At 47.8% G+C, this 14,244-nt stretch overlaps 1 protein-coding gene across 3 annotated transcripts in view; it reads right to left on the minus strand.

The window, feature by feature from the left end:
• Window positions 1-9,081: 9,081 nt before the first annotated feature.
• Window positions 9,082-14,244, minus strand: part of CAPN10 (calpain 10) — a 40,258-nt gene continuing 35,095 nt past the window's right edge. For 2 of the 3 annotated variants that reach the window (XM_029070236.2, XM_029070240.1), the window contains exons 12-13: window positions 12,816-12,861; window positions 9,082-9,830 (exon numbers count right to left, since the gene is read on the minus strand). In XM_029070236.2, the coding sequence (XP_028926069.1) occupies window positions 9,801-9,830; window positions 12,816-12,861 (76 nt within the window). In that variant the 3' untranslated portion in view covers window positions 9,082-9,800. Of the gene's footprint in view, window positions 9,831-12,815; window positions 12,862-14,244 lie in introns of those variants that run through there. The other variant, XM_029070242.2, reaches the window with a different exon arrangement.

Genomic DNA, 14,244 nt, shown 5'->3' on the forward strand with positions numbered 1-14,244 from the left:
ATGCCTGGCATAGTGCTCTTAGCAAATACCATAAAAAAGTAAACACTCAGTAAATATCACTGATTAATTGCTGGATTGGATATAGGAGGGAAAGGTTAGAGATGTTAGCTGGTACCTCCTTAATGATTAAGATGGATATCCATCTATTCTTCTGAACAGTCTCTTGCCATTTTCAGAGACAGACTGGAGTGGCTCACAAACTGGACTGGATCCATCACCGTTCTGCCCCCCACACAGCATTTTTACATCCGTATGTTCACATGACTCTCCATAGCTCTATCAGAGTCGGAACAGGATTGTGATCTCCACATTCAGAGATTTGAGCAAGGATGAGAACGTAAACTGGAACTTGACCTTTCAACAGTGGCATGACAGCCTTGAGGCTCTCAGAGAAGGTTGGAGGAGTTAACTGGTCCTGAACCACCCAGTGAGGAAATACAATGAATGTTTAGCAAACCGCTCAAGTGCTATACCCAGCGACTCCAAATGTCATTACGGTCAGTCAATAAGACGTGTCCATCTTCAATCCGTACAGGGTTGACTTCTGATCCATAAACTGCTTTAACCACAGCAAAATAGCACTCGGCAATTTTCTGGTCTGGAGCAGGAACTGAACAGCTTTAGCAGGTCCCCTCACCCCCTTCCTCCCCCGATTTGTCTTTCATTGCTCAAGTGATGCCGGGCCTCACAACCCGCTTTTCTTGTAGCTGATTGTTAGAAAATGAGGTCACGGCCAAAGCGGTGGGCTTCAAAACTCTTTCAAACAGACCTAGGTGAGAGGTTGTCAAGAGTGTGTATAGTAGTGTGGCCTAGTGGGAAAAGCACAGGCTGAGTCTAGGAGCTGGGTTCTAATTCCTACTCTGCCAACTGCTTGTTCTGTGACCTTGGGCAAGTCACTTATCTTCTGTGCCTCGGTTTCCTCAAATAGAAAATGGAGATTCAAATCCGGTTCTTCCCCCTACTTAGACTGTGAGCCCCATGTGGGACGGCCGACCTGATTAACTTGTATATATCCCAGCGCTTAGAACAGTGCTTGACGATATCAATCAGTCAATCGATAGTATTTATCGAATGCTTACTGTGTGCAGAGCAGTGTAGTAAGTGCTTGGGAGAAACAGAGCTGGTAGGCAGGTTCCCTGCCCACTCCGAGCTTACAGTCCAGAGGGGGAGTCAGACATTAATAGAAATAAGTAAATTACAGATGGATACTTAAGTGCTGAGGGGTTCGGAGGGGGGATGAATAAAGGGAGCAAGTCAGGGTGATGCAGAAGGGAGTGGGAGAAGAAGAAAGAAGGGTTTAGTCAGGGAAGGCTTTTTGGAGGAGAAGTGCCTTCAACAAGGCTTTGAAAGTGGGGAGAGTAATTGTCTGTCAGATTTGAAGAGGGAGGGCTTTCCAGGCCAGAGGCAGGATGTAGGCAAGAGGTCGGCGTCTAGAGAGACGAGATAATTTTTCTACAGAAACCTGGAGGCCACGTTTCCCCACTCCTCAAGAAACTCCAGTGGTTTCCCATCCACCTTCATAACCATCAAAAACTCCTCACCATTAGTTTTAAAGCCCTCCATCACCTTGTCCCCTCCTAACTCACCTCACTACTCTGCTACTACAACCCAGGTCAAACACTTGGCTCCTCTAATGCCAACCTTCTCACTGTACCGCAAGGACCTAATGGGAAGAAACAAGTCTCGAATGCCGGAGTGCTCTTCAAGAACAACTCCTTTGTTTGCAGAAACAAAGTGCTGATGCTGGGTGCTCTTTGGACTATGGGGAATTCTTTTTTAATGACATTTGTTAAGTGCTTACTATGTATCAAGCACTGTTCCAAGTGCTAGAGTGGATTCATTCATTCATTCAATAGCATTTATTGCGCGCTTACTGCGTGCAGCGCACTGTACTAAGTGCTTGGAGTGGATACAAATCAGACACAGTTCCAATCCTACATGGGACTGACAGCCTAAGTATTGAATCACCATTTTACAGTTGAGGCACAGAGAAGCTAAGTGACCTTCCCAAAGTCATGTAACAGGCAAGTGGCAGAGCTGAGTTTAGAACTCAGGTCCTCTCAGGCCTTTGTGTTTTTCCCACTAGAGAGATTATGTATAAAGAAAGGATTCTGTACATGCTTGGATTTATTTTTCTGATTGCTGCTCATTTGAGGGTTAAATCTATTTGGTGAAGCCTGCACAAGGCCAACAAGGTAGCAAATAAACCTTACTGAATCCCATTTGTGATAACTGCCAGCTGAATTCAAGTGTTGTTTTTTTTAAGTGCTTACTATGTGCCGAGCACTGTTCTAAGCGCTGGGGTAGACACAGGGGAATCAGGATGTCCCACGTGGGGCTCACAGTCTTCATCCCCATTTTACAGATGAGGTAACTGAGGCACCAAGAAGTTAAGCGACTTGCCCACAGTCACACAGCGGACAAGTGGCAGAGCCGGGATACAAACCCATGACCTCTGACTCCAAAGCCGGTGCTCTTGCCACTGAGCCACGCTGCGTGTTGGTCAGCCTCTAGTCAGGGAGTCCTTTAATAATAATGTTGGTATTTGTTAAGCGCTTACTATGTGCCGAGCACTGTTCTAAGCACTGGGGTAGACACAGGGGAATCAGGATGTCCCACGTGGGGCTCACAGTCTTAATCCCCATTTTACAGATGAGGTAACTGAGGCACAGAGAAGTCAAGTGACTCGCCCACAGTCACACAGCTGGCAAGCGGCAGAGCCGGGATTCGAACCCATGACCTCCGACTCCAAAGCCCGTGCTCTTTCCACTGAGCCACCATCCGTCAGTCAAGAGTTGGAAAACAGCAACAACAAGAACCTTGATCAGGGTTAAAGGAAGAACATCTCGTCTGTAAGGATTGTAAGGACCATCCATCTGAACCTGAATCTACAGCCGCCTTCCTCTGATTTTACTATTCATCTCCTTGAGTCAGGAAACCTCACCATACTATTGCCCAAGAACTTTTGAATTCAACTTGCTCTTCCCCTCCTCTTTGCTCACCCCTAAGGAAACAAGAAAAGAAGGATCTGAAAAAGAGGTTTGAAAAAATTTTTTTTAAAGTGTTCATTCATTCATTCATGCATACGTGCATTCAATCGAAGTTGTTAAGCACTTACTTAGAGAAGCAGCGTGGCTCACTGGAAAGAGCACGGGCTTTGGAGTCAGAGGTCATGGGTTCGAACCCCAGCTCTGCCACTTGCCAGCTGTGTGACTTTGGGCAAGTCACTTCTCGGTGCCTCAGTTCCCTCATCTGTAAAATGGGGATTAAGACTGTGAGCCCCACGTGGGACAACCTGATTCCCCTGTGTCTACCCCAGCGCTTAGAACAGTGCTCGGCACATAGTAAGCGCTTAAATACCAACATTATTATTATTACTTTGTGCAGAAGACTGTATTAAGGGCTTAGGAAAGTTCGATACAACAATAAACGGTGACATTCCCTGCCCACATCAAGCTTAGAGTCTAGAGTGGGGAAGACAGACATCAATTCAAATAAATAAAATAAATAAAATGACAGATTTGTACATAAGTGCTGGGGGGCTGGAGGGTGGGAGACAGCAAAGGGAGCAAGTCAGGGTGATGTAGAAGGGAGTGGGAGATAAGGAAAAGTGGGGCTTAGTTTGGGGAAGGCCTCTTGGAGGAGATGGGCCTTCGGTAAGGCTTTGAAGGGTGGGGGAGTCATTGTCTGTTGGATTTGAGGGGGGAAGGTTTCCAGGCCAGAGGCAGGACATGGGCCAGAGGTCGGCGGTGAGACAGGTGAGATTGAGGCCCAGCGGGAAGATTAGCACTAGAAGAGTGTTCAAGCAGATACATCCCACGGGACAATCAGACCATGATAATGAGTTACTCAATGTCAGACAGTGGTACAGTGAGCTCACTGTGGGCAGGGGTCATGGCTGCTAGCTCTGTTGAATCACAGCCTCCCAAGTGCTTAGTACAGTGCTCTGCACACAGAAAGTGCTGAATAAATACCATTGATTGATTGATCTTGTTCCCAAGCTGGGCTCCTCAGTCCTTGTTCTCCTGGGGAATAGTGAGGTCCAGCACTCAGTTCTGCATTTACACAGCGTCCTGCTTGATGGACCAATAAGCAAGAGCCTTCTTCTTCTAATTGATTTTTTATGGTTTATGTTAAGAGCTTACTCTGTAGCAGATACTGTACTAAGCACCGAGATAGATTCAGTGCTTAGAACAGTGCTTGGCACATAATAAGCGCTTAACAAACACCATAATTATTATCATTATTATGAAAGCTAATCAGGTTGAACATAGTCAAGTCCCACATGGGGAGTCTTAATCACTATTTTACAGATGAGCGTGGCTCAGGGGAAAGAGCACAGGCTTGGGAGTCAGAGGTCATGGGTTTGAATCCCGGCTCCGCCACTTGGCAGCTGTGTGACTTCTCTGTGCCTCAGTTATCTCATCTGGAAAATGGGGATTAAGACTGTGAGCCTCACATGGGACAACCTGATTACCCTGTATCTCCCCCAGCACTTAGAACAGTGCTCTGCACATAGTAAGCGCTTAACAAATACCAACATCATTATTATTATTATTATTATTATTATTATACAGGCTAATGAGGTTGGACATAGTCCCTGTCCCAAATGGCACTCAGTCTTAATCCCCATTTTATGGTATAAGGTAACTGTGGCACAGAGAAGTGAAGTGAGTTGCCCAAGGTCACAGAGCAGACAGTGGGAGAGCTGGGATTAGAACCCAGGTCCTTCTGACTCCCACGCCTGTACTCGATCTACAAGGCCACACTGCTTCTTGTACGAGCAGTCTTATGGTTTCTGGGTGAAGATGACAAAGCTAGTGCCTGTATTTTCAAATGAAATCACTAGGCTTACCATATATCAAAGCTCAGGGCTTCCGAAAGCGAATCTCAATGGATTAGATTTCCCCATGTTTGGTTCTGGTCATTCTCACGGGTAGCAAATCCAGTGTGACTGTAATGAACCTCCACGGTTACAGACCAATTAGTGTTTCAAATTTCTGGATCGAGGTAACAATGCAAGAGGAAAGGCTTGTAATATGATTCTTCCATTTTCTTCATGGTATAACTGTTTTCTTCATGGTTTTCCTCACTGTATAACTTTTTTTTTTTTGAAAGCAAAGGGATAAAAATTTTTTAGAAGCAATGACCTCTTTCATGAGGGAGCAGATTTTTGTGATCAGGAACGTGTCCACCTCCCCTATTGTATTGAACTCTCTCAAGCACTTAATTCAGCGGCTGTGCACAGTCAGTGCTCAATAAATGTCATTGATTTGAGAAAATAAGCAACCAGAACTACAAATAATAGAAAATGAGGTCATGTATAAATTAGAATTGATTTAAAATGTACATCATTATTATGTAAACTCCTAGGTGGGGAGCATGTCTACCAACTCTGTTATGGTGTACTCTCCCGAGTGCTTAGTAAAGTATTTTGCACACAATAAGCACTCAATACAAACGATTGATTATTTCTGACAATTATAAGCACACACCTTTGCTAAGTACTGTACTATATCCTGGAGAATAGTAGGGGTATTTCATCAGAGCTGGTCTCTGGCCCACAGGGGACTGAGAGTTTAAGGGCTGTAGGGGAGGTCAATCCCACTAGGTAAGAAATAACCAGGCAAGTTTAGTAAAAGCAACCACAGCTCAATAATAGTAAGAAAGCAACAGCAGGTGACTTCTAGGAGGGACTAGTTCTCGGGATCACCCCAACCCAAACAGTCCCAAGTTCCCTAATGTCCTACCAAGAGGAAGGAAAGCTCTGGGCTGACTGATTCTTGCAGGGGCACACTTCTCCCCAGTGATGGCTGGCGGGGAGGTGCCACTGCCTTAGCCCCTACCATTTGAACCCTGGGGCCTGGAAGGTGGATACTTAGGGGCCACATGAATGCTGCCAGCTTCTGCCCATCCTGTGCCCTGTGTGTTCCTGGAGGATGTGTTTGATTAATGTTCAATTAATACCTACCTTCAGATCTAGACCGTCAGGCCGGTGTGGACAGGGATCGTCTCTCTTTATTGCTGAATTCTACTTTCCAAGCGCTTAGTACAGTGCTCACAGTAAGGGCTCAATAAATAGGATTGAATGAAAGAATTCAACTCATATATTCAATCCATCACTAAATCCTGTCGGTTCCACCTTCACAACATCGCTAAAATCTGCCCTTTCCTCTCCATCCAAACTGCTTCCTCACTAATATGGTCACTCATCCTATCCCGCCTGGATTACTGCATCAGATTCCTTTCTGACCTCCCAGCCTCCAGTCTCTCCCCACTCCAGGCTATACTTTATTCTGCTGCCCAGATTGTTTTTCTACAAAAATGCTCAGGACATGTCTCCCCCCTCCTCAAGAAACTCCAGTGGTTGACCATCCATCTCCACATCATGCAAAAGTTCCTCACCATTGGCTTTAAAACAGTAAATCAAGTTGCCCCCTCCTATCTCACCTCGCTACTCTCCTACAACCCAGCCCACACACTTCACACCTCTAATGCTAACCTTCTCACAGGGCCTCGATCTCATCTACCTTACCACTGACCCCTCGTTCATATCCTGCCTCTGACCTGCAACACCTTCCCTCCTCAAATTTGACAGGCAATTACTCTTCCCCCATCCCGTTCAAAGCCTTATTGAAGGCACCGTCTCCTCCAGAAGGCCTTCCCTGACTAAGCCTTCCCTTTCCTCTTCTCCCACTCTCTTCTGCGTCACCCTGACTTGCTTCCTTTGTTCTTCCCCCCTCCCAGTCCCACAGACCCATATCTGTAATTTATTTATATTAACGTCCGTCTCCCCCATTCTAGACTGTAAGCTTGCTGTGGGTGGGGAATGTATCAGCTTACTGTTGTATCGTACTCTCCCAAGTGTTTAATTCACTGCTCCACATATAGTAAGTGCTCAATAAATATGAATGAATGAATGAATGAATGAATAGTAGATGTGATCTGATGCTTTCAGGAGCAAGACCAGGATTCGACTCCCCAGAAGTTGCAGATATTTTCCCCTTTGCTTCATTTAACCAAGTTAATCTCAGTGGGGCGGCAAGACTTTTTGACTTATAGGATAACATCTAAATATAATAAAAATATAAAAATAATAATAATGGTATTTTTTAAGCACTTACTATGTGCCAGGCACTGTACTAAGCACTGGGGTGGATAAAAACAAATCTGAAAGCTCAGGTGTCTAATTTGTGGCAGCAGGGGACTGCATCTGCACTCTCCCCTGATAATGCATTCAAAATAATAATTATGGTATTTGTTAAGTGCTTACTATGTGTCGAGCACTGTTCTAAGCATTCATTCATTCATTCATATTTATTGAGTGCTAACTGCGTGCAGAGCACTGTACTAAGAGCTTGGAAAGTACAATTCAGCAATAAAGAGAGGCAATCCCCGCCCACAACAGGCTCACAGTCTAGAAGGGGGGAGACAGACATCAAAACAAGTAAACAGGCATCAATAGCATCAATATAAATAAATAGAATTTACATATACACACATCAAAACAAGTAAGCAGGCATTAAACAGAATTATAGATATGTACATATATACACATGTGCTGTGGGGTGAGAAGGGTGGTAGTGCAAAGGGAGCAAGTCGGGGCGATGGGGAAGGGAGGGGGAGCCGAGGAAAAGGGGGGTTCAGTCTGGGAAGGCCTCTTGGAGGAGGTGAGCCTTCAGTAGGACTTTGAAGGGGGGAAGTGTGATTGGCAGATTTGAGGAGGGAGGGCATTCCAGGCCAGAGGTAGGGCCAGGGGTTGACGTTGGGACAGGCGAGAACGAGGCCCAGTGAGAAGGTTAGCACCAAAGGAGCGGAATGTGCGGGCTGGGATGGAGAAGGAGAGGAGGTGAAGTAAGAGGGGGGCCAGGTGATGGAGAGCTTTGAAGCCAATAGTGAGGAGTTTTTGCTCGAGACGGAGGTTAATAGGCAACCACTGGAGATTTTTGAGGAGGGGGGTGATGTGCCCAGAGCGTTTCTGTAGAAAGATAATCCCGGCAGCAGAGTGAAGTATGGACTTAAGTGGGGAGAGGCAGGAGGTTGGGAGGTCAGAAAGGAGGCTGATGCAATAATCCAGTTGGGATAGGATGATTGATTGTACTAACGTGATAGCAGTTTGGGGTAGATAGAAGGTAATCAAGTTGTCCCCCGTGGGGCTCACAGTTTTCATCCCCATTTTACAGGTGAGGTTACTGAGGCACAGAGAAGTGACTTGCCCGAGGTCACACTGCAGACAAGTGGCGGATCCAGGATTAGAACCCACATCCTCTGACTTCCAAGCCTGTGTCCTTGGCACGAGGCCATGCAAATATGATTGAATCACTGAATGAATGAATAGTTCTTACCACCAGGGTGGCTACAAGATAATTAGGTCTCTCGTGGGGAGCTGAGGTATTGACTCCCCATCTTGCGGATGAAGGAACCAAGGCAGAGAGAAGTGATTTGCAGCAGATAAATGCAGAAGCTCACAGGTCTAGAGGGATTATTACCTCATTTACCTTCACATTATGCTTACAAGGTATTGGGCCAGATTAATAAATGGATAATAATAATAATTATGGTATCTGTTAAGTGCCCACTTTGTGCCAGGCACTGTACTAAGCTGGTTACAAGCAAATCGGGTTGAACACAGTCCCCGTCCTGTATGGGGCTCACAGTCTTACTCCCCATTTTAAAGATGAGATAAACGAGGCACAGAGAAGGGAAGTGTCTTGCCCAAGGTAGCACAGCAGATAGCGGCAGAATCAGGATTAAAACCCATGACCTTCTGACTCCCAGACCCACGCTCCCTCCACTAGACTAAGCTGCTTCTCCCTCGGCCCATAACTCATCCACCCCGACGGCCTCTGAGGTAGAGGCTGCAGGCTGTACCCTTCCTTATCCTCCCTCAACCTAGGCTCTAACCCTTCGGCCACACACACACAGTTGGGCCAACTGCCCAACTTTGCCCTCCCATTCCCTAAAGAAGTCGGATACCCTGTCGTCGGCAGGGACTGGCTGTCGATTCTGGGCTGGAGAAATGAACTTGGCTGAGGAAAAGCAGACCCGCGACCCCCGCAGAATAAGATCAAGGCATCACCATTCTGATCAGCATTCACGTCTTTATTTTTAAAAATGACATCAAAAAATTACTCCAAATGAGAAATAAACTTAAACTGGAATTTTAAAATGCCCTTTACAATACAATCCTAACTGCTACCGGGGCTTCCCTCTGAAGCCATAAAAAGGTGATTGGGAAGGAATTTTGTCAAAGTCCTGGAAGGTAGTTGCCATTCCCACCGCTCACCAGCACTCATGTGATCCAGAACAATCTACCGCTATTCCAGTCCACTCCCCCAACCCGCCCCCCGAGCCCCAAAATCTAGAGAATGGTTGCCTTTGCCCGCCCCTGGCTAGAGAGCAAGATGCAGGACTGATTTACGGTTCCCCATCCAGGATTCTTCTTGGGCTCCAGAGAGCCCCTCGCCTGACCCGGGGCCACCGGTGGTCTTGGACTGCCTTGCCTGGTCCTGCCCCTTACTTCTCCTGGCCCCGCTGGAACTCCTGAGGATTTGGATTAACAGGCACCTGTTGTCCGTCACGGAACCGGCTTCTTCCGGGAGACTCGGCAGCCGGACGTAGCCCCCGAGCCGAGCTGTGCGGAAGGTACAGCACAGGGGCCCGCTGAGTCTCCTGATGCTTCTCCGATCGGGAGGCCGGCGCGGAAAGCCCCGTGGCCAGGATCCTTTGGGGGATCTCGGGCTCCACGGCAGGAGGAGGGCCGGGTTTTCCAAAACAGTGCCAACTGAGGCCGTCTGTGGTTACCTTTTCATCACCGCCCTGAAGGAGACCTGCGAGGAAGAGGAGGCCACCCCGTCATCCCTCACACGGTGCTTGGTCTGGAGTTGGTCTCGCCAACTCAGTACACAGGATTGCATTTATAGGAAGGGGTCCAGACATCCATGGCCTAGTAGATAGAGCACGGGCCTGGAAATTGGCGGAACCCTAGGTTCTCATCTCAGCTCTGCCATTTGTCTGCTGTGTGACCTTGGGTAAGTCATTTCACTTCCTCTAGGTCTTAGTTACCCCATCTGTACAATGGGGATTAAGACTGTGAAGCTCCATGTGGGACAGGGACTAAGTCAATCCAATTTGCTTCTATCTAATGCTTAGTACACTGCCTGGCACAGAGTAAGTGGTTAATAAATACCATATTATTATTATTATTATCACTACAACCAAACCAAATGGATCAAGCCTTGAGCCCCAGATTGTGGGACCATTTCCACTTTTCCTCTGGGTAGCTTTCAGGTCAGCAACATAAAAGGACCACTAAGGGAGATATGAGACACACTCAAGGGCTTGCATCGAATTCCTTCCAAATCGTCAGTCAGCCATTCGTATTTGTTGAGCATTTACTGTGTGCAGAGCACTGTACTAACCGCTTGGAAGAGTACAATAGAACAATAAACAGACACATTCCCCGCCTACAATGAGCTTACAGTCGAGAGGGGCGGAGATAGAAATAATAAAACTAAAGAATTGACAGATATGTACATAGGTGTTGTGGGGCTGGGAGGGAGGAATGAATGAAAGGAGCAAATCAGGATGACACAGAAGGGAGTGGGAGAAGAGGAAAGGAGCGCTTAGGCAGGGAAGGCTTCTTGGAGGAGTTGAGCCTTCAATAAGGCTTTGAAGACAGTCACTGATTGTCAGATATGAGGAGGAAGGGTGGTCTGGACCAGAGGCAGGATGTGGGCGAGAGGTCGGCGGGAGGTAGACGAGATCAAGGTACAGTGAGAAGGTTGGCATTATAGAAGCCAAGTGTGCGGGCTGGGTTTTGTAGTAGGAGAGTAGTGAGGTGAGGCAGGAGAGGGCAAGGTGATGGACTGCTTTAGGGAAGAAGCGTGGCTCAGTGGAAAGAGCCTGGGCTTGGGAGTCAGGGGTCATGGGTTCGAATCCCTGCTCTGCCACTTGGCAGCTGTGTGACCGTGGGCAAGTCGCTTCACTTCTCTGGGCGTCAGTTACCTCATCTGTAAAATGGGGATGAAGACTGTGAGCCTCACGTGGGACAACCTGATGACCCTGTATTTATCCCAGTGCTTAGAACAGTGTTCGGCACATAGTAGGCGTTTAACAAATACCAACATTATTTTATTATTATTATTATTATTAAACCCAATGGTAAGGAGTTTGTTTGAGGTGGAGGTGGATGGGCAATCACTGGAGGTTCTTGAGGTGAGGGGAAACACGTCCTGATGATTTTTGTAGAGAAATGATCCCGGCAGCAGAATGAAAGTACGGATTGGCGTGGGAAGAGACAGGAGGCTGGGAGGCCAGCAAGGACGCTGATACAATAATCAAAACGGGCTAGGATGAATGACTGGATTAACATGGTAGCAGTTACGATGGGGAGGAAAGGGGGGATTTTAGTGAATCGACATTTAATGGCTTCAGAGAGAGAAAGGCCCTTCAATCCATCAACTAATGCTGTTCACTGAGAGTTTACTGTGTGCAAGGCACTGTGCTCAACCCCGGGCGGCAGACAGCAAAAGCTGCCCAAATCTTCCTCCCGTCACCCCGGAGAAAGGAAGGCCAGCCGGCTGAAGCCGGCCGGATCGGATCCAAGGTGGCGCCAGGCCACAGAGCCGTTCTGCGGCCCCGAGGCCCACCACCACCCCGCTGCCACGGCAGTCACGGCCCCCGTCTCTCTGCCACAGATCTCGGAGGGGGAGCCCCTTCAATCAACCGATCGATCGTCCGATGGTCTTCACTGAGCGCTTACTACGTGCCGAGTACTAAGGGCTTGCGAGAATGGGACGACGTCAGGCACTTGTCGTCCGTCACGGATCTGGCTTTATCACAGAAACCCTGCAGCTGGACGTAGGCCCCGACCAGAGCGGTCTTAGCAGACAAGTTCCTTGCCTGGAACCAGCTTAGTGCCTAGCTACACCGTCCAATACTTTTCCAATATGGCTCCCGGGGTAGCCTAATGGCTCGAGCTTCGGCCGGGTCCTGGGACCGGAACCCACAGGCCGGGTCGGGCCAGGAGGAGGGACGGCCTGCGTGGGCTGAGCTTGGGTGCGGACCTCCCGCTCCGAGGGCTGGAGCGGGGATTAGGGCGTCCTCGGCAGCGGGTGAGGGTGCTGCTGGGCACGATTATACGCGGCCTACTCAGGCATGCTCACCTGAACCACGGTTCCCAACACCCAAAGGGGACATTCAAGCCTGGCAGGGACCAGCTGATCAACAAGTTTGATTCGCTGTTAGGGTTTCGTCAGAGAAACTGTTCTAGAGGAGAAAACCCCTCACTTTTTATGGTATTTGTTAAGCACTTACTATCCGGGCACTGTTCTAAGCACTGGGGTAGATCCAAGCTGATCAGGTTGGACACAGGCCCTCTCCCACTAGGAGATCCCAGTCTTCATCCCCATTTTCCAGATGCAGTAACTGAGGTCCCGAGAATTTAAGTGACTCGCCTGAGGCCACCCAGCAGACCCGGGATTAGAACCCAGGTTCTTCTGACTCCCAGGCCCATGCTTGATCCACTCTGTCACGCTGCTTCTCTATGCCCCGATTCAACCAGTTCCCAGGATCGGAGGAGGAAAGCCAGCCCGCCTTCTTTGGTGAACAAAGAGGGACCTAGAGCCACCCCCGGAGCACAGCCCATGTTCACGGGGCTTGGGCATTTCCCGTCGCTACCGGTCTGTACCCAAGAGAGTCTTTTTGAGATCAAAGGGGCCGCTCAGCCCTACCGAAATGGGTCCCATCCAAGAGGCCGGTGTGCAGGGGGCTGAGGGAGCCTGGTGGGGACAGTGGTCTCGGTGGCTACGTACCTCCTGCACGACTTGCCCCAGCGTCTCCTGACTCTTAATGGGCTTCCTGCAGAGAGGAGAAGGATAAATCGACAGAGCTCATCAGAGGTGCTAGCTAAGTTTCCGGTCAGATAATAATTACAACAATAATAGTAACACAAAATGGGGTATTTGTTAAGCAAATCAATTTGGATACAAGCAAATCAAGTTGGACAAGTGGATTGAGCACAGGCCAGGGGGTCGGAAGGAACTGTGTCCTAATCTCGGCTCCGCCACTTGTCTACTGGGCGACCTTGGGCAAGTCACAAACTCTCTGGGTCTCAGTTCCCTCATCTGTAAAATGGGGATTAAGACTGTGGGCCCCATTTGGGACAGGGACCGTGTCCAACCTGATTTGCTTGTATCTACGCCAGTACTTAGCACAGAGTAAGCGCTTAATACCGTAAAAAAAAAAAGTCATTTGAACTCAATGGCAGCCTCAAGCCCTATACAATCAATCAATGGTATTTATTAAGTGCTTACTATGTGCAGAGCACTGTACCAAGTGCTTGGGAGAGTACAGTACAACAGAATTAGCAGACACCTTCCCCACTCATAATGAGCTTAAGCCCTAATATATTTTACTCTCTTTTTCAGCACTTGTGGGTGTAGATGTAGAATCAGCTGTGCAATCATTTATTTATTGAGTACCCTAAATATTTTTCTGTCCCTACTCCCACATTAGAGTGAAAACTCACTATGGTTAGGGACTATTTCCTTTTCTAAAATTTACAGTATTATTAAGCACTTATTCTGTGCCAGGCACTGTACTAAGTGCTGGGGGAGATACAAGACAATCAGGTTGGACTCAGTTCATGTCCCATATGGGGCTTGTAGTCTTAACCCCCTTCCTCTCTTTTCATTCATTCATTCAATAGTATTTATTGAGCGCTAACTATGTGCAGAGCACCGTACTAAGCGCTTGGAATTGTACTAAGACAATTCGGCAACAGATAGAGACAATCCCTGCCCGATAACGGGCTCACAATCTAAATGACTGTTTTTATGGTATTTCTAAACCACTTATTATATGCCAGGCAATGTATTAAGTGCTGGGATAGATACAAGCTAATCGGGTTGGACACCTGTCCCATGGGGCTCACACTTCTAATCCTATTTTCCAAATGAGGTAACTGAGGCACAGAGAAGTTGCTTTTTTTTTTTTTTATTTGTTAAGTGACTTGCCCAAAGTCACACAACAGAAGAGTGATGGAACAGGGATAAGAACCCAGGTCTTCGTTACTCCCAAGCCTGTGCTCTATCCACAAAGTCATGCTACTTCCTGGAAACATTGTCCAATCTAGGCTTCACCGCCATTGTCCTCTACTGGTTCTCCTCTTATCTCTCTGGTTGTTCATTCTCAGTCTCCTTTGGGGGCTCCTCCTCCCCCACTCCCACACACTAACTGTGG

The sequence above is a fragment of the Ornithorhynchus anatinus genome, chromosome 1 (assembly GCF_004115215.2).
Source record: "Ornithorhynchus anatinus isolate Pmale09 chromosome 1, mOrnAna1.pri.v4, whole genome shotgun sequence".
Taxonomy (NCBI): Eukaryota; Metazoa; Chordata; class Mammalia; order Monotremata; family Ornithorhynchidae; genus Ornithorhynchus; species Ornithorhynchus anatinus.